Source organism: Eucyclogobius newberryi, unplaced genomic scaffold (assembly GCF_026437365.1).
Source record: "Eucyclogobius newberryi isolate DKJ021-1_F unplaced genomic scaffold, fEucNew1.0.hap1 SCAF_19, whole genome shotgun sequence".
NCBI classification, from domain to species: Eukaryota; Metazoa; Chordata; class Actinopteri; order Gobiiformes; family Gobiidae; genus Eucyclogobius; species Eucyclogobius newberryi.
The window spans coordinates 15,284,631-15,304,715 of record NW_027315823.1 but is presented as its reverse complement, the minus strand read 5'-3'; the positions used below and the strand labels follow the sequence as shown (position 1 = coordinate 15,304,715).

The following is a 20,085-nucleotide window of genomic DNA, read 5'->3' as shown; positions in this document are numbered from 1 at the left end:
AGACTGTGTGAGAGCAGCAAAGGTAGCCAATCAGAGGGCCCATCAGTGAATAAACAACCCAAAACAAATAAAGTGTTTTGAGATTGAGAAGTTTGATTTTAGTTTTCTTCAAGTACTTCAAGTATTTGTGTGCTAAAAAGGACATCAAACGTTATTTTCTTTCAACTTTAATGTACAAAATAACTTATGTTTTTGAAATTTCTGAAGCCGAAAGCTTCTTAGAGATTTCATAAATAATCAAATGAAGGTTTCAAACCTTTTTTCTCCCCATTAAGCCTTTTTAACTCGTTGACGACAAACCAAACATCTTTCTACCTGAGAAGATCAAACATTGAAAAAATATTTCTGATTAATAAATAGCTTACATTGAATAATAATAAAATATTTTGTAGAAGCATTTAACCTTTCATTAAAACTCACTGTATGGTTTAGATCTCTTTTAAGAACTTGGAACCCTAGGCCCTTTTCCAATCCAGTTCCTGCTTACTCTCCTCTCCATGAGGTTTCACAGCTGAGGGCTCATCCTAAACCAGTAGAACTTCCTTCTCCTTCTCCAACTTCTAATGGCAAATTCATACTTGATATTAAGCAAGAAGTTTGTTCTTAAACCTAGAGCTGTTTGTTTTGCAGTTCTTGCAGCTTGTTCTTGTCACATCGGCCGAGCAGAACTTAGTTCTGTGGTTGTTGTCAAGACAACGGGCTGTAGACGGTTCGCTGTTCAGAGTGGGCGTGGTTTCGGTTTACACATCGTGGCAATCTTAGCTTTCATGTGAGACTTTTCTATAATTTCTAAAAAAATAAGTTTATTACAATTCATAGAAGGCAGACAGATTTGCAAATTGAAAATAAATACACCAATATAAATGTACATTATTATAGCATCATACACAGGAGAAACACATAAGGCTGCTCTGACAGTGTCACTGAGGAATCTCAAGGCAGATTGTACATGAGGCATTGTGGAGATAACAGTTCAGCATGATTACAACCTTCTGAGCTTCTCACCAAGCAACACTCCTAAGGCCTGGTGTCCACAGTAAACACTTATTTTTATTTATATAAAAGTCTGTTAAATTTCATGCAAGACATGGAAAATTGCACAATAGTTCACATTCCTCCTAATGAGAGCAGAGAAGACCATTTGGCACAAAAAGAAAGCTTTTCAAATACATGATACAAAACCATTGCGAGGTGGATTTCAGTGGCAACAACCCCGTATTGCGCTCCAGAAGGCCTCAGAGGGGATTTTTTTTAGAAACCAATGTCACTTTGAACTGTGCAAGTTCCGGACAGGCTCAGGATTACTCCAGGTCCTGGAGGTTTATGGTGCTTCCAGTGAACTGGGAGTTCTCAGAGTTATTATCCTCCTCCGTCATCCCTGATGGCTCCTGTCAGTACACAACAGATACATTCAATGAACAAAACAATGCAGGTGACACTTATTTGTCTGCATTCTACGTAGAAATATTTCAATGCCTACAAGATTATGTTGCAACAAAAATTGGTACCTGTAAAATGTTGACAGGCAGATCCACAGTGAGCTGAGCATGAGAGCTGGAAGGCTGAGAGGTCAGCTGGAAAGCAAGGTCTCCATCCGAGGCTGGATCATCCTGAAGAGAAATATATACACATTACAATACCAATAGTTGGTCAATTCTTAATATGGTCACCTCAGGACCCCCGAGCGTCCTTTAGAGAAGCCGTTTATTTCTGGCTGTGTTGAGGTCAATCACATCAAATTTCCCACAGTATCATGAATCGAGTCAAATTTTAAAATGCCACCATATTTTTAAAAATTCTGATCCCTTCATCTACTTCTACACACGATGCTTATTTTTTTACTTTATAAGACCATATAGCCTTAAGTACAGCCAAATTGAACAATAAAAAATACAAAAATGACCTTTTCAAAATTAAAAGTATAAACTTGAAAACTAAATCTATTAGAGCCTAGTATTTGCATATAATTAAATGGTGGAAAATAGTTTTGTTTTATTTCTGCATATCTCCATTTCCTTCCATCATAAACACATTTTGACTGAAACAATATAATAAGATGGATTTGTGGAGGTCCTGCTGCAGAAACATCAGGTAAATGAGCTATCGTTTGTATACTGAAGAAAATTAAATTTTAAGGCCATAAACCATGCATGCATCTAATAAAAGAGGCGTGGTTGTGTGTGTCTACCTGCAGTAGCTGAATGTGCACATATTGGGGCGCGGCGCCACGCAGACACAAGGCTCTGGTGGAGGATGTTGCACTTTCACTGTAATGAGCCCCAGGCACTGCAACTGTCTTCACAATTTTTGCCCTTTTCACTGTTGACCACAAAAAGACACATATCATTTTTTTTCTTAATAGTAGATAATATAGTAAGATGATCTGTTACAATTATATCAGACTGCATTTAGCATTGTATATATACATCGTTTAAATATATTGAAAATCGAAAATGCCAGTGTTACCAGATACTGGTCCTCTCTGCTTCTTCTTCTTAGCCAGCTGAATGGCTCTGTAGTCTGTCCGCGCTGATCCTCCCGTTTCCTGGATAGAAAACATGGACAATGTTTACCCATGTAACCATCAGTGTATGTGCGACAGTGTTACTTTCTCTCACCAGAAAGCTGCTGGGGGACACAGCGGTGTGTTCGGAGTCCTTCTGTGGGCTGAAGCTGCTTCCGGGTCCAGGAAACACAAACTGGGTGAGCACTTTCTCACCCTCCTGTGTCTCCATCACCTCCACACAGCTCAGCAAAGGCCCTTGGCCAGGGCCAATGCCTTCAGAGCCTTTAGTGGGAGAGGCTAGGAGCTCCACCACCGGAGCTGTGGCCTCTACAGTCAGAGCGTCAGCAGCCACACCAGCCCCCTGCATACTGAGGCTGCTCAGGGAGCCCAGGGCCTCTGGAGTCACACTCTGGACATCATCCAGGTTAAGTGTCCCTTGTGGGGGCAGCACCTCTTCCACAGACCTCTCCAAGGCCTGGTGAGAGCCCACATCCGCCCCAGCTGACAGCAGCAAAGGTTCTACAGCTTTGGCCAGTGTTGTGGGGGTCCCGGTACTCAGGGTAGACCCCACTGAAGAGGGGTCGATGGTGAGGATGCCAGTACTGACCATAGACAGGTCCATGGTGAACATCCCAGATGAGGAGGTGCCACTCACAGGTATTCCCACACCAATTCCTGCAGTGGGCACGGTGCCAGCCGACACTCCAGACATCAGAGAGTTTAGGTCCAGATTAGTCAACTGATCCACTGCAGTGGCTCCGCCAGGGACCAGAGCAGGGGATGGGCTGACCAACTCACTGCTAGGAGTCAAAGCAGGAGTCATCTCCATCTGATTCAGCATATCTAAGAAACACAAACGTCACATTTCAAATGTGTTTTGGCTTTCATTTCACTCAAACAGTGAGTCACTACTGACCAGGACTGATGTGGTGGCTCTTTAGCATGTGGCTCTTGAGGCTGCTGCGAGATGAGAAGTGCTTGGTACAGTCAGCCACAGGACAGCGGTTGCGCAGACTACTAGCATCCTGCTTGTGCTTCTTAGAGTGGATGTAAAGGCTACTGCGTGCGGAGAATCTGGCGTTACAACCTACACAACAAAGAGAGGTTAACAGATGCTTAAGTTAAAATGGTGCCACATTCTGGTATATTTCCAAGAACATTACCTTCTGCATGGCACTGGAAAGGCTTGGTGCCCAGATGGGTGATGCTGTGACCCTTCAGATGCTCTGCCCGAGTGAAAGACTTCCCACACCCCTCCTCTGTACAAACGAAGCGACGATCATCATCATGTTTCCTGATGAATACAAATTTGTATACAAACATGGGTATATCACTCCAGCTGAAGTAGTTCAGACATATTTGGCAGCTGCATATGGCTGCCAGGGTATCTTCTAATTTTCCAAATGAAATGCATGAATTTGTTGTACGAAAACAGTAACAATAGAAGAACATAAATGCAATTATGCAACATGATTACTGTGTAGATAGATCAGTAATAATTTCATACCGTTTGTGTCTAAGCAGTTTGGACATGCTGGTGAAAGACCAGCCACAGCCCTCAGAGTCGCACACAAATGGCCTTTCACCTGGACACACGTCATAGTGAACACAACAGAGTTATCTTATGAACTCATTTGAAATGTTTTATGAATTACAAAGCAGGTGTCCCAACCAAGCACTGAGAAGTGCTGTGGTCACTACAACAGGGTGAAGATCTCTCTCCGACACAAAGTGCATTCACAAGACAAAAACCTTGTTCATGCAAAGTAACTATTTATGTAGAAAAATACTAGTAGACTAGCTACTAACATGTAAACAAGGCAGAATAGACTCACTCCTAAATATTTATAACCACCAGAAGACTATTAGTATACCAATAAAACACCACGGACTGATTAAACGTCTACAGCCGTAGAGAAGAGATATTTGCACTTGCTCGTAAATTGGCCATCGTCCCTTAAAGCGCCGGTATAGATAGGCACAAAACACCTGAGCTCAGTGGCCACTCTACATTCAAAAAATTAATAAAAAATATGCATAGGTTATGAAAAAAAAACAATTGTACCAGTGTGACTCCTTAGGTGGATCTTCAGACGACAGGCCTTGTCGTAGGTCTTGTCACAACCAGGGAACGTGCAGGAGAAGTGACCAGACTCTCTGAAGTGAGTCCGATTGTGGGAGAACAGGGCACTGAAGGTCATAAACGTCTTCTCACAACCTGTGAAGTGGTCAGCAGCACATCAACACCACTAATGCAAGGAAAAATAGCTGCAATGCATGATGCTTTACCTGGAAAATCACATTTGTGAGGCCTCTGAGGTTCAAAATGAACCCTTTGGTGACTAGCAAGCCGATTAGCACTGCGAAACCTCTCGCTGCAGATATCACAGGCAAAGGCATCGTCCTGCTTGTGGTTTTTAATGTGAGCTTTGAGGTTATACACAGTGGTAAACCGCCGGTCACAGCCCTCTATTGTGCACTCAAAAGGCCGCTGCTTGTCGTGGGACTGAAGGTGCCTCTTGAGTTTATAGGAGGTGGCAAAAGCCCACCCACAGCCCTCCACAGTGCACTGAAATGGTCTGGGGTCCTCAGCATGGTGTAACTGGTGAACTTTGAGCTTCTGTCTTGAAACAAAAGTGAACGAACATCCCGGTTCGGGACAGGTAAAGAGGGAAATTATCTCTTTCTTTGACTTTAAGGGGCTGTGTACCTCCTCATTTTCAGCATTTAGTGCAACTGCTTTTGGGGATGGAGCAACCAGATCCGCCTCAGTTAAAGTGTACATAGTAGAACAATCATCAACCAGGGACAGATCGGAGTCCTTAATTTCACTGGAGCTTGGAGCGGCCAGCGAACTGATCTTGCCAATAGTCTTTGCACCACCATCATAATTAAGCAGAACAAAATCTTCATAGTCCTTCATGCCGAGATGCTCTTTTAAACTGGCCAAGTCCTCTTCCTTGTGAAAATATCCATCTGGAGGCGTTGTGAATGTGAGGAAGCCATTGTCTATGGTCACAATGATGTTTTGGTTGTTGATCATGATGGTCCCAGAGAAGGTCTCATTGCCCGGGGCAGTGTCAGAGGCCATGGGAAGTTGGTTTGAACTGTTCTGTTGACCATTTGCAATCATGTCAGGACTCTCCAATGATTCCAACAAGTCTGATCCCACGGAGACGAAGGCACTGCTATCGTCCAAATCGCCTACGGGAACTTTGTGTGAACAAGAATTAAGGGGTAATTTATCGCCACAGCTGTGCGAAAAAATATCTTCTGCAGTTTTCTGGTCGTCAGTCCGCTTGGTATTAAAACCCTCATCAGGTAAACAAAAACTGTGGTCGTTCATTTCCAGTGTGTTAGATTTAAGAACGTTCAGATCCTCGTTGGATTCACAAAACATAATGTGTTCATCTTCCAGAAAAGCGCTTGGCCCCGCGTCTTCACTCAAACTCCCTTTGCCTTTCACCGGTGACGCTGAGCCCGCTGCCTCCAGCCCTGCCTCGGGGGCATCAGACTTACCTCCGTGCGGAGACACAGTCAGAACCACATACAGTCTTTGGGGGTCTTTACAGGCCGTGCCAGGCTCCACCGCGGGCTGATTATTCAGCGCCGAGTGCGGATTGTCCTCAAAATGAGTGCGTAAACAAGAGGCTGCGGCGGTGCTCGGTGTTTCCTGTCCGCCCTCTTCCTCTGACCGAGGCAGCGCCATTTTCCCCTCTCTGACGTCGCCAGTGTCACTGTGGCTCCACGCGGTGTGCGCCCCGGGATGTTTCCTAAAGTTAGAGATGGAGCATGTTTTACTCGTAGCAGAGGGTTTATCCGGAGGCGCAGGCGGTCGCGGCGGTGCGCAGTCCACCGCGCTGCCATCTTCTGCCTGCAGCCGAAACGCTGCCGTTTCCGGCCTTGTATTATTGTTGTTGTCCCTTTGGGGCTCACACTGTCCGTCCACTTCACATTTTGAAGAAAGAAAAGTTGTTCTCGGTGTAGCAGTCGTTGGGCGCGTTGACAAAGTGATTCCACGCACGGCGCCATGTTGTGAATGATTGTTTTGGGCCGCTGAAAGCCCCTGAATTTCCATCTTGGTATCCCTGTAGCAGCGGCGTGCAGGCCCCGCCCATGGGCCCGCCCTCTGACGGAAGAGCTGTGCTCACTGCAGTACCCGCCACTGCCAACAGGCTGTGCTAATAATAGATGGAAACCAAATTATTTTGTTGTCAACTGTATAGTAACTAACAATAAGCAGTCACATTGCCTAGTACAATTTTATAAATGATAAATGTCAAATAATTTGAGTTTAGTTTCTGCAAAGAACTAAAGTTCCTTTCATGTCCACCAGAAGGCACCACAGGAACAAGCCAGGCCAGATACTAAATCCTACAGTTCTACACTTTTTAGGACGTTTTTCTGGTGAAAGTAATTCACCAGAGAATAAAAACCTTGGTGAGTTGAGCAGGAGTCCAAAGGTAGCCAAATGAGGTAAGCGTGAAGCCCATCGAATCCCCAAAGATACAGGTTTGGGACAGTCAGAAATCAGAAATGGTTATGCATCTGTAATCTTTTTATGTTTAACCACATTTATAAATGCATGGAACAGGGCTTGTGAAAATCTGTGGAGAAAAGCAGAAGCTGTAATTTACAGTCATGACAATTTGTTGGGGTAGTTTAACTGTTTTATTTTTGATCAATTAAGCAATGTCAAATGGGCTTAATGCCCTTCTAATAAATTCCTTCCCAATGTACCAAAGTAACAGGTAAAAGTTGGAATCTTTCAAAACAAAAACACAAAACAGGCTTGGCACAAAAACTGTTTGAAAGGCACAAAAGTTCCTGAGGTAAGATGCTGAAGAACCCATTTGTCAAAAAAAACCCTTTAAAATGACAGAAACATTTGCTTTCATGTCCAGACCCACATGCAGTGCACATTTCAATAGTTGAAGCTTGTTGCAAAGTGATTTTGTCCAAGTGCTAACAGCTTTACACAACAAAACCATAAACTGAGAAACTAAAACCTAACCTTTAGTTTACTCCATCCCCTTCACAGTCAGGAGACATTCATGCGCAGGTAAAAGGGTGAATCTCTGTTCATAGTTGTGAAAGAACGTAAAATTACATATGAATATTTCTGAAGTCCAGTGGTGGCAATGTAATTTACAACCACATACCATGATAATTACTTTAACTTTACAGTTATACATACTTACAACTTTCAATTGAATTCACACCCAACAGTAAAAAGTTGAAACAAATAAAATCAATTTAAAAAGGTGTTTTTTTCAGAGCCTTTCATGCAAAGCCGAGTTTCATTTAAAACATGATACAGTATTATTATTGCTCAAGTGCTTATACCACCTCAATCCCACTTTCCTCATTTGAATGTGGAAGAGTAACAGAAGTAAACCAATTCACTTAATCAACAGTTCTGAAGGTTGGTCACCCATAAATAATGATCACATACTACATTTGCCATTTAGAATTAAAATCCTCTCTTCTCCATCCCTTTGGCCAAGACATCCCTTTGAAAATCCAGGCAAAAGCATTAAAAAGAAAAATCATCAAACTGGAATTGAAGGCTTTGTTTTTGCAGCAAACAAAAGTGGCAGTCATGGTGTAACAGAAGGCAGGAGTATTGAAGGTTTCATACAATAGCATTATGTCCTCTGAGGCCAACACCACGAGCAAACTGTTCCAGCAGGCCGGAGATGGCAGCTGAAGGACTGGGAGTGGAAGACTGGAGACCCACTGTGGAGCTGTAAGCCGCCAAGAAGATCTCCCGCACCGATTCAAGACGGGTCTGCCGCTCTGCAGGCAAGGGACACCTACAGAGGATCAGAGATGAGCGTGTTTATCCATCTGGGTTTGGGGTTCACTGGAGTCTTTTCCCGGAGCTTTAATTACGTGAGTAAATATAACTAGATTCAAAAAATTATTTGAGGAAATCTTAGCAGTAACTCACATGCGCCCACTAGGCCCGTCTTCCTGAAAACTGAAGGGCAAAGGAGAGTCGTGGGTAGGAGCTACCACAGAAGAGAAGGAGGTGACTGAAGCTGTGGGAGCAGGAAAGTGTGCGTGATCATGAATACTGCCACACCCTGAGACAATCTGCCAGCTTCCATATTCTGTAGAGACTGATGAGGACGAGCGTGCATGGTCTACAATCAACCTAAAACAGAAACACTAATTCAGACAGGTTTCAAGACGTTGAATAAAGCCTGTGACATGTTATATTTGATAAGCACACCTTCTCCCAGGCACAGCCAGAGGACTGCTGCCCGTGTGTGTGAGCCCGTGGTCTGAATGGTTGGAGGAGGAGGAGCTGGAGGACCTGGCCTCACTCAGTGGATGGGATATGCTCTCCTCCAGTCTATTCCACGTCACCTGAGGCGAAGGGGAGGGCCCTTTCCTCCTACGGTCATAAAAGTGTTATCACTAGGACAGGAGTATGAGCAGGTATTTACTTACTAATATACATGAGCTGATGGCATCTTAGCTGACCTAAATTAATGTACCAGTTAAGGACTCTTGATTGATTTCAATTTGTTATTTACATGCACATCAGTAAATGTATTGTATATATTTATGTGGTGTAGTGTACTGACCAGCTCGCGGCACCAGTTTGGTTCATAAACAGGTCTGCAGTGTCACTGTTAAGACTGGAAGGTCCTCCAAGTTCCTCAGTGATCAGAGAGAACTCACTGCTCAGACTGGTCACACTGCCACGGTCTCTCGACTCTGGAACACACAACCAAGTAATCCCCAGCTGTTATTTTACAAATGTAATGTGGTAAACTATGATTACATTCTAAACAGTAGTTATGGTGCAAGTATTGATCACTAATGGCGTTAAGTTCTGCTCCACAAAAATAGACACTTTAATGACATTTTTAAAATAAATAAAAACATGGGTCTGACCATTTTAATGGTCAAACTAGTAACAAAACTGTTTAATTAAATTGTCAATGAATAAAAGTAAAACATGTGTGCTCTTCTCCAAAAGACACTCTATTGACCCCAAAAAATGAATCTATTCTTGTGCTCGAGGGTAATGTGATTGAACAAGTACTATTACAAATACTGGATTGATGATAAACTGTTTCAACAAACATGTACAAGAGCTGACAAATAAACTTTAAGCCAGATTGTCATTTTTCTTTAGGAAAAAAAAACATGTTTTCCTCTTCATTGAAGAAAACAGTTTATCCAGGCCACATTTCTTTCAGTTCTAGATTATGGTGATATTATATATGCATTTTACAGCAACAGTGTTAAAACCTCTGAACTCAGTTTATCGTTCAGCTGTGAGGTTCAGCTGTGAGGTTCAGCTGTGAGGTTCAGCTGTGAGGTTCAGCTGTGAGGTTCAGCACTGAGGTTCAGCACTGAGGTTCAGCTCAGGAGGAGACAGAACTCACCACTGTCAATTATATTCTAAAGTAATGGTAGAATGGTAATCATTGGATGCCAGAAGTGAACAGCACTGCCTTTTGTTTGTTTATAGGTTTATAAGTATTTAACAAGTTTGCTGAACATCAGATCAAGTATCAGGATATTTTTATTCTACAATCTGGAAAAACAAAAGTCATCAGCAACAAAACAGACTATTTAAATTAAATTATTATTTTATGCCTTTTAATGAATTTAATTCAAAGCACTGGGTAAAGATGACCCACAGTGCAAGTTTTCTTGCTTTGTATTGTATGATTTTAGCCCATATTATATGCAAGTGTGTTTTATGCATCTGTTCATTTTATTGATAGTTTTTTTTTTTTTATCTGAATACTCTATATTTGTATTCTATATTGCTGTATTTTGGGGGGGGTACTCATGAAGGAGAGTTTCTCTCATTGGGTTTCCTGTTTGTATTTAAAAACTTTGATGATTTAAAAAACAAAACAGTTTTCTGAAGTTCACAAGGCACTGCAGACTGTTTTTGACATCATCCCTCTGAATTTTAAAACTATGTACTTGGGCCTCAAAACTGCAGCCATGGACACACCAAAAAGATACCTTTGGAATATATTTTTGTCGGCAGGAAAAAAGGCCATCACCAAAAAATGGTTCACACAAACATCGCCAACGATCAAGGACTGTACCGACATCCTGACAGACATCAGAGAAATGGAAAAACTAACATTCAGACTTCATTTGGAAATAGACAAATTTGACTGACTCTGGACCTATGGGACTTTTATTTTAATTCTTCTGTGTTATACTTACAGACAAGAACGTGACAATATGAGAAAAAAAAAATGACAATAAATCCAGTGGTGGAAAGAAACATTCTAGGTGCCAATGACATGAAACCTTTGCCAGTTATTGGTAATGGCCCATGGAAAAAGTATTGAACAAATGAAGAGATGCAATAAAGCATGGGAGGCAAAAGCTAAATCTATGTGCACTGGCTAAAAAAGAATTTCTAAACTTCAGCTCCAACTGTCGAGGCTCTAATTCGGAAGAGGAAGGAACATTATTCCCCCATAGTAATGAATAAGACCATATCCTCAACAAGATTTTTGACAGGAGAGGAGAAAATAATTATCAAATAAAAAGGTCCAAGAGTGCAAGATCACTTGTGGGAAACCTCAGAAAGAACAGGAACCAGCAGATACGTACAACTAGTACAAATAATACAAAGGTTTATGCCTTCAATTGCTACACATAAAAACTACATAAAAATATAGGTTTGGGGACAGTAGTCCAACCAAATGAGACCAAACTGTGCAAAATCAAACAACATAAAACCTTTAATATTGGTTTCAAAGATAGAAAATCTAACTGCGAGAATGGCTGAAGCAATCACTTTTCAATATAATATAATATAAATATATATTCAAGTATTACACAAATGTCTGTAAATGTGTCCAATACTTTTTACATGTACGTCTAAGTAAGGCCTTTTTCAATATATATTTTAGATATGTATAAGTGTAATAATGTTATACTGTTGTGGTACTACTCTATAATATCAGTGCGAACAGCCTTTTCAACCACTAAATAAATACAGCAATTTTGTTTCCTCCGACATTTCTATATTCTGTAAATATGGACCCTAAAAACAACCAAACTGTTCCTCAAGACTTACTCAACTGACAGAGGTCATCCACAGTGAAATCATGGTCTTTGAATTGTGAGTTTTTTCTTCTGAGAACAGAAACAGATAAAGTAATGACAATATTATGACAAACAAGGCACACAAGATGTAGGTCAAAATGTAGCACATGCTTTAAATACTCGGGTCAACAATATAAAAAAATATTATATTAAAGTAATTTCAATGGAAATAAATGACCTGATCAATGTAAAGAAAATGTAATGTACACACCTCTGTCTCTTTACAGCAGAGAACTTCTCTGAGACAATGTGCTTCAAAAAATTGAAGCAGAAAAAAAATATCTAGGAAGAGAAATGCATATTCTATGTATTATGTCAAACAAGAAAATAGACAAATATCAATGTGCTGACCTCTTCTCCTTTGGAGAGTCGATCAGGCAGCATGTGACTGAAATAAAGAAGACAATTAATCCAAGTATGCAACTGCTGACATAAGCACCCGTTGCCAAATATGTCATGTCATGCATTGCCATGTCAAATGTTTTGCATAAACAAGTTTCCTTTCTTTTATGCAGTATAAAAATGTATTTTACCCAAATAGGAACCAATCATAAGCGATGGTTAGGTACAGAATCTCTGCTGGCTCCAGGTTAGCATGCACAATACCATCCTGCAGGACAAACAGTGTCAGGGTGTCCAGACATACAAGCCACATGTTGTTGTCATTTTTCCAAATAGATCATAAAATGGGGAGCTTACAGCCCACAGAGAAAGCCGGAGAAGAGACACAAACAGAGGCGTCCTGTCCCACCCGGATATGCAGTGAACCAGCAGCCCACTCTCATCTGAAGCAAGAGACATGGTTCAGTTATTGAATAGCATGATCATTTTCAAAAGTAATAATTAACTTTAGTCATTACAGCTGCATTAACCAGTCGGTCCATGTTCACCTACCATCACTGTTAATGATATGAAGAAGCAGCTTCAGGTAGTTCTGAGTCTGTTCGACCAAATCCCATGACTAATATAGACATAGAATAAAATAATACATTTAGTATAAGACTAATCCGTATACTCACTTTCAAAGTCCAAGAGATCACCAAAACAGGCACAGCACATTTGATTACATTGAATTATGCGTTTATTTTATGATGTCATTTCTTGCATGAGCCTCAATTTATTAATATGGAACTGTTTATGGAGCAGTTTGGAACAAATTGGAATACTTCACATGTTAAAGGTGCACAATGTGACTTTTCTAGCGGAGGACCTGCTTGTCACCATGGAGATGTAGTTGCTTTGCCTAGAATGTCCCATGGTATTGCCTTAAACTTATTGACATAGAAACAAGCAGGCCATGTTACGGATAAGATCTATGGAGAGGCAACCTCCCTCACAGTATGAAAGCATGTTGTTGTTGTGTTTTTTTTAGAAATGAAAACACATGTAATTGAATAAATGCACAAAAGATCAGTTAAATGCAATACTGTGTTACATTCTAGGCAAGAATATTCATCTCAGTGAAGACAATCAGGTGGCGGAAAGGGTGTTTTCATAAGGAATGTTTGTAATCATGAATAATGTTTGTAAGACTATGATTTTATATTATGGCATCCCGGATTTATTGTTTGGACGGCCCGTGAGAGCAATGCTATGCTCACAATTGTCATTTCAGAACTAACCTGGTACAGGCTCCAGTCCATGTTTAGGTTCTGAGTGAAGCATGTGGGGATTGTCAGGGGAGCATCCACAAAGTCCTGTCCCAGAGCAAACCCAAATGTCAGAACAAGGAGAGGAACTGTTCAAAACTCCCAGGTGAAGAAAGTCTCACCTGATTCCAGTTAAAAACCAAACCCTCTGCTGTGTAGTCTCTGTCTTTGTACTCCTTAAAGAACTCACACCCTGAAAATAAATGACATCACATCTCAAAAAATAAACTACAGATTCAAATGAGTGTAAATATAAGAAATGGCATTGAAAGTTCAGTGGGCCTCATTTATCAACATTGCGGTGAAAATATGTGTATTTTGTATGTGTTCATTCGCCAGAGGTCGCGTGGTATTTATGAACCGGTGTGCGCGCGAGCTCTGCTGAGAAATGCGGTGGGTGTAAAAATTCAGCGTCATTTGAATAAAACGAAACGAAAATGAATAAAAGGACACAAAATATTAATGTTTCAAGTGGATTTCCGGCATGTGTGGTATCAATATATCATCATGACTATCGTTTTTGTACGTTTTTCAAACTTATTTTGTGATGGCGCTACACTTCTGTTGCCTTAGAGAAAGGAAACTTGTTCATGCAAAACATTTGACATATTATTCACTGTTTTGCTATATTTCATATTCAGTTTGTGCAGGTAGTGCAAAAAGCAGCGTTTAACTGAACAGGATATCACAAACAATTGCGTCAAAAGAAGAATTCTGTGGATTTGCTTCATTGGAAAACACTGAAAATGGACTGTAGACCAAACTAAAACATGAATAAATAATCTTAATTTAAACATCCATACTACATTTGCAATGAAATAATTAACTTGTGTTTTTATGGCTTAATAAATCTCACTTCCCCCTGCAGAAGAGGACCGGACCCTAATGTTATGACCATTGATTGTACGTTAGGACTGACCATCCAGACACAGACGTGACGCTACAGTGAGTACTTTTCAGCCGTTGACTGCTGCAGTACCAGAGTGTCTCTTCTCCCGAACGCTTATTGTAAAGTTGATTTATGCTGTCATTTTCAGGATACTGCAATAAGTTCAACAAAAGGAAACGCAAAGGCAATTTTCTTCATGCTATACAATTGCTACATTATAATAATAATAATTAATTAATTAATTAATTACATTATAATAATTTAACAGCATTATTGTTTAAGGTTACCCTAATAACAGAAAGATTAAGGGGCCATACGTTTCGTCCCGTTAAATCCTGAGAGTGCCTCGTTTTGGTTGTATACCACATTTAGGCACTGATTTTGCCGCACAGAACTTTGATAAATAAGGGCACTGTGAGCATTAAAACTGTAGTGAATGTGATGTATAGTACGGTTTTTATTTAATCACTGGGATTCTTTTCTACACTGTAAAGGGTTTACCTGGATAAGGCACTGAAAGCAGAGTGAAGTCTGCATAGCGTTGAGCTTTATCCACCTTTTCAGAAGATGTTACGCTGCAATTACAAACAAGGCAATGTCATATCATAAAGCTAACATCGACAGATAAATATATAGTTGTATTCTTACTTCAGACCAAATTTAACCTTCTTGTTCTCCACCATCAGGTCACAGATATAGCGCACTGAAAGGTAACGCAGTAGCTTTATGTCGTGACCACGGACCTTATCAAACAGTTGGGAGTCACCGTTCCTGGGGGGGAAAACATTTAACAATGCTAAATCTTTAACTTTATTTTAGAACACATTCTCTGAAGATAATATGCCAACGCTACAATATTCATAGGTTTCAGTTTCCCTTCTATAGGCGATTTTAATCAAAATGCTTTGTTTTGAATTGACACTGAAACCCACAGATGACACGAACGATACATTTCCATCCATCCATTTTCTACCGCTTGTTCCCTTTTGGGGTCGCGGGTGACTGGAGCCTATCCCAGTGACTTTGGGCCTTAGGCGGGGTACACCCTGGACAGTGGCCAACTTGTCGCAGGGCTGACACAGAGACATAGACATTACAGACAGTTCACTCTCACATTCATTCACTAGGGCCAATTTAGAGTCACCAATTTTACCTAACACATGCATGTCTTTGGACGGTGGGAGGAGCCGGAGAACCCGGAGAGAACCCACAGGGAGAACATGCAGACTCCACCCATAGAGATCATGTGATGTTGGTCTGGTCATCGAACCCATGATCTCCTTCTTGAGAGGCAAGAGCGCTAACCGCCTTTGCCACCGTGCACCCTATTCATTTATTTTGAAACTGAAGTCTTTTCTTGATTCTCCAGCCATTGCCTCTGTACTTACTGTTACAACAATGTACTGTATTTTCCTCGGGTTATACTTACACTATCAAGATAAGATATTATGCACCAATATTTTTCTTTTTCTTTTCTTAAAGACTAAAAATGGGTAAAAAAGGGAATAGAAGCGCAATAAAGCAAAAAATATGAAAAGTTAATATGTCAACTTTAGTTCCAACACTAGATTTGTGGGCCTTGCTATCGTTTTAAAAATCTAAATACTGGTATTGGCAAATATCGGTTGTCTCAAAAGCAGCAAATAAAATATCGGATAGCAGCTAAAAAAATCAATATCAACCCATCCCTAATTATTATGTCCCAGTGATAAAAGTGAGGATTATTAGAGATACAGGCCATCTCTGCACAAAGACAAACCAGAGCCTTCATAAGGCGGTGCTCTGCTGCATAGCACAGCCTGTAGCTGCATTAAAAAATAAATCAATATGTTGGGGGGACATGTGGCACTCGAGACCAGCCAGAAGAGCAGTCAGAAAGCATTGGGATCGAGCAGGAGCGGGACTGAAAAGCCAGTCCCATGCAGGTCACTACTCCTCATGCAGATTGAGAGAAGCATTATACTGTATCTATTTACTATATCTGAGTATTGTTGTCACCTCACTCCACCGTCATCCTCCAGAACCTCTTCTGGCTCAGTCACTGTCTCATCAGAACCCCCTGAAAAGAGAGGACGTGTTTGACGATGTTTCTTCCCAATTAACAACCCCACATAAACACAGGCTGAACTACTGAAGTGTCACATTATTATAGATGACTAGGATCTCAAGATCTTATAATAATATAATATATGTCACTAATAAAGTTTCACCAAGGTCCAGCTTGAGAGAATTTCCAAGCCAAGGTCAATTTTGATATTACTATTATCATTACTATTATTATTATTAAAAAGTTGATTTGAGGTGGAATATAGGCTTAAAGCTGACATGAGATGTATAGCAGAATTCTTCTTTTGTGATCACACACTGGACTCTGACTTTCCTCTGCACAAAACTTCACTGAATGCAAAAACGTTTTCCACCTTTACGTTCCTCTCGTTGCTCTAAAGAGCAAAGAAAACTCTCTCATGGCGATTGGTTCCTGATCAGCACCGGAATGTGCTTATTAGTGACCTGGGTTACGGTATATATAATAAATATATATAGATTACCTGAGAATATATAGTTGTAGCCAGTCCGACCATAGAGCTCCCCCCAACCTGCTAGAGTAGATGAGCGGCAAATATGCTGCAATACAAAAATGTAACGTTATAGAAGAGTAACCTATTCCATGTAGAGAACTGACATTGATTCTATGCAAACGAATATTCTATGGAAAGAATTAAAAAGCATTACTTCCTCTTTGAATGAGATTTAAATACCCCATGACACACAGTGTACAAATCATAATCTTCTTATTCTGAACTTGTAGACTGACGGTGATCAGTTCTAAAAAGGTTTTCTGAATGTGATTTTGGCTGTCGGCAGTAAAACCATGTTTGAATTAAAAAATCTTTTCAAGTACTTCTCAGCTTGTATTTAAATCATTTTTGGTTGAAGTGAAACCTCCAACTTCCCCATGTGTTGTAGTTTATGTCTATCAATGCTTCTGCTTCTACACTTAAGAACACAACAGTGAACATACACTGACAATTCACTTTTAGTTAAATTAATGTGAAACTGTGTGCATTGTGGGTACCTTTCCCTTGTAGAAGATGACAGGACAAACAAATCTGCCCCTACACCGGGCCAGTTTACTCCTGTTTACCAGGTCCTGAAGCTTACTGATGTGTACAGCGCCTTCAGATCTAAACAGAAGACAGAAGCTTTTACTCAGTATTCACTGATGCAGTGAGACATTTAAAATATACAATACAGTTTAAAAATCAATGTAAAAGAAGGCTGCTTGTGCAATCTACCGAATATATAATATATGATTAAAAGTGTTTGGAATTACTACTATAAGCTTTCACAAATCAGACCTTGGGTGAACAGTCATAGGACCATGTGAATCAAAGCTAACCTTTGGTCCTGCAGCTGAAGATGAGGACAGAGGAAAACAAACATGCTAATATCTAACTGACTGGACTTTGTGATCCAAAAGCAGCAGCAGATACCTGCTTCTCTCACACTCCAGTTCTTGCTCCAGAAACACAATTTTCCGTGGGTAGTGGCCACACACTTCTCCATTAAAGTTGTGGATGATGCTGTACTTGTAGTCCCTTGCGAATAATTCCAACGTGCGCCTCTCGATCACCTCCACCTGAGGACAAATTAATGATATATTTGACCAAGGCAGTACGAACTTAATAACATGACGCTTAAGAAATGCAAGTTTATCTTGATGTAAATCATTTCTTCACAGAAGAAGTGCAGGCTAGGGTCCTAATTGATCAGAATGCACATAACAATTGTAATATGTGCATAATTTGTGTCTCACCTGTGGAGTTACTTCTTTTGCTCTGTACTGCGTCTTGGAGAACAAATAGATCAGATCTACTATTTCCTCGCTCTTCCTCAGTGACAGTCCGGAGGCAGCCATGGCAGAGCCTCTACCCACGGCCGTGGCCTGTAACCTGACCTGGCCTCCCTCATACACAGCAGCACCCTGGCTCTTGGGTCTGAAGGCACGGCCAGGCCATCCTTTCCCGGCCAACTTCTTCCTGACTGCCCGCGGAAACGGGCCGGAGCCGGGGACTCGACGCGGATTCAGGGCCGTGGTGGAGCCTTCAGTGGGTCCTCGGCTGCACCACGGCTCAGCCAGCGGGAGTTAGCACAGGGTGACGGGACAAACACACGGTTATACTACGGTCTATTTCCACAAGGAAGCCCGGATGACTTTGCAACAGTACATATAATGAGGCGTATTGTCCTGTCGTTTATTCGCACATTACTAATGCACTTGTTTACAGTTCCCGAAAGCTAACGCTGACCTGCGAGCTGGACTACGACGTGTGCAGTGTCTTCGGACGTCTCCTCGTCTCCTTAGCGACTGTGGACAGTGTATCAAACATATCCCACAAATGAAGAGGTCAAAGTCGTGCGTGTGAACTGTTTGAGCTGCGCACTGATGTTGCAACGCACGTCTGCACGATGTTGGTTTACAAGCTAAAGGAAAACGGTCAGTAAACAGGAAAAAGGTGTAGACATGTGACCGGAAGTTATACGTAATTGCTGTTGTTTTTTTTAATCTAAGGACCATGGATGTAGCTAAGGATGTGTTTGACATGCAGTTGCACTTGCACCTGGTTATACCGTTTTATGCTCATGCTTGCTCCTGGTTTATTCATAGAAGGATGGATCTACTTTGCACATGTTTGGAGAGGAACGATCAACAAAATCCCTGAGCTGTGGTCCAGGTTACTGCTCTCTGCGGTATTCAGGAAGTATCATTTCGTAGATCCACGACGTTCATGTGTTTTGGTCGGATGCAGAAAACGCACAAACTTTGAAAAAAAAGGATGGACTTTGAATCGACATTTAAAAACAACAATAGGATTAAGGGATAAAAGATACAATTCATAGAAATTACCCCACTAATCAATTTATGATAATATCTATGGCCCTCGCAGTTGAGTTGAGGGTTTAAACACTCACACTCAAAGGCAAGTGTGATTTACAATAGCAGAGGAAGAGGACAGGGCGAGGGAATAGACATGGATTGGGAAAGGGCCCATAATTCCCATTCTTCCGACCTGTGCAAATAACTTGGGTGGTGTTCATGTGCAACTTCCGGTTGGAAACTTGTTTGCGGTAGACACCACCTGAAAACACCACGCAGCTCGGATAATAGGCTTGTTTAGACAAGGCGGTGAAGGCGACACCAGTGCACCAGCCCCTGTAATATGTGGGATTAAGTTGAATTAAGGCGCCTTGCAAGGTGGTGCAGCCAGTGAACAGAAACTACAGAAAGCAACTGCACTGCCTTCAGACTACTAACTCGAAGTGCATGATAGGAAATGCAGTGCAATGTAACCTGAGAATTCAGCGCGCTTACAGCTGATCTTTGATCAAAACGTCGTCTTTCTGCACCTTTCCTCCTCTCATCTGTCTACATTTATATCATCACAGATGGTCCAAATGAGACAGGCCCAGGTTGTTGAACAATATAGACATCATAAGTAATAGATAATCTTGATGACGCTCATGACCAAGCTTAAACTTTATTGTGAGCTCATTCTGTTTTGCTCTGGTGGTGTCTGTGGTGTGTGAGGGACACGGAAGCATTCACAAAGTTGTATTTAGTTTTATTCAGAGCCACGCTTATAAAAAGCCGTCCTTTCCCTGTGACGCTGCGTGATCTGAGGTCTCTGTTCTTGTGCTCTTGAAGTGTCAGGTTTACTCCAGGCTGCTCTCACCGACGATCCAGGGGATATTTCATTTTAAACAAGCCTATTGTCCCCCTCTTTAGTGGAGTCATCGTTAGTATTACATCTATCACGGTGGATATTTATTGTCAATATTATGATCACATTGCCCTCCGATTAAACCTCAACCACTGAACAGTAGCAGTATGCAATTTATACTAAATGTTTAACACTTGGATTTTGTTCAGGGCA

General features: G+C 41.2%; 2 protein-coding genes across 3 annotated transcripts; both read right to left on the bottom strand.

Moving 5' to 3' along the window:
- Positions 1–791: 791 nt before the first annotated feature.
- Positions 792–6,617, bottom strand: LOC140365427 (zinc finger protein ZXDC). Its single transcript, XM_072451840.1, has 10 exons — positions 4,796–6,617; positions 4,572–4,724; positions 4,014–4,092; positions 3,670–3,800; positions 3,423–3,593; positions 2,619–3,349; positions 2,467–2,545; positions 2,189–2,319; positions 1,509–1,610; positions 792–1,388 (listed from the first exon to the last, which is right to left on the bottom strand). Exons 1-10 carry the CDS (start codon positions 6,582–6,584, stop codon positions 1,302–1,304), a joined length of 3,453 nt encoding a protein of 1,150 aa, XP_072307941.1. The 5' UTR covers positions 6,585–6,617; the 3' UTR covers positions 792–1,301.
- Positions 6,618–7,154: 537 nt separating this feature from the next.
- mtmr14 (myotubularin related protein 14) lies at positions 7,155–18,678 on the bottom strand. Of its 2 annotated transcripts, none has more exons than XM_072451838.1 (19): positions 17,967–18,678; positions 17,644–17,789; positions 17,226–17,334; positions 16,699–16,774; positions 16,148–16,208; positions 14,798–14,920; positions 14,651–14,724; positions 13,383–13,453; positions 13,234–13,308; positions 12,506–12,572; positions 12,311–12,396; positions 12,145–12,221; positions 11,963–11,999; positions 11,823–11,893; positions 11,583–11,638; positions 9,103–9,235; positions 8,745–8,909; positions 8,460–8,666; positions 7,155–8,322 (listed from the first exon to the last, which is right to left on the bottom strand). In XM_072451838.1, exons 1-19 carry the CDS (start codon positions 18,066–18,068, stop codon positions 8,142–8,144), a joined length of 1,917 nt encoding a protein of 638 aa, XP_072307939.1. In that variant the 5' UTR covers positions 18,069–18,678; the 3' UTR covers positions 7,155–8,141. The 2 variants fall into 2 exon arrangements, with proteins under 2 accessions (XP_072307939.1, XP_072307938.1); XM_072451837.1 differs by having other exon boundaries at positions 11,583–11,641; positions 17,967–18,677.
- Positions 18,679–20,085: the final 1,407 nt, after the last annotated feature.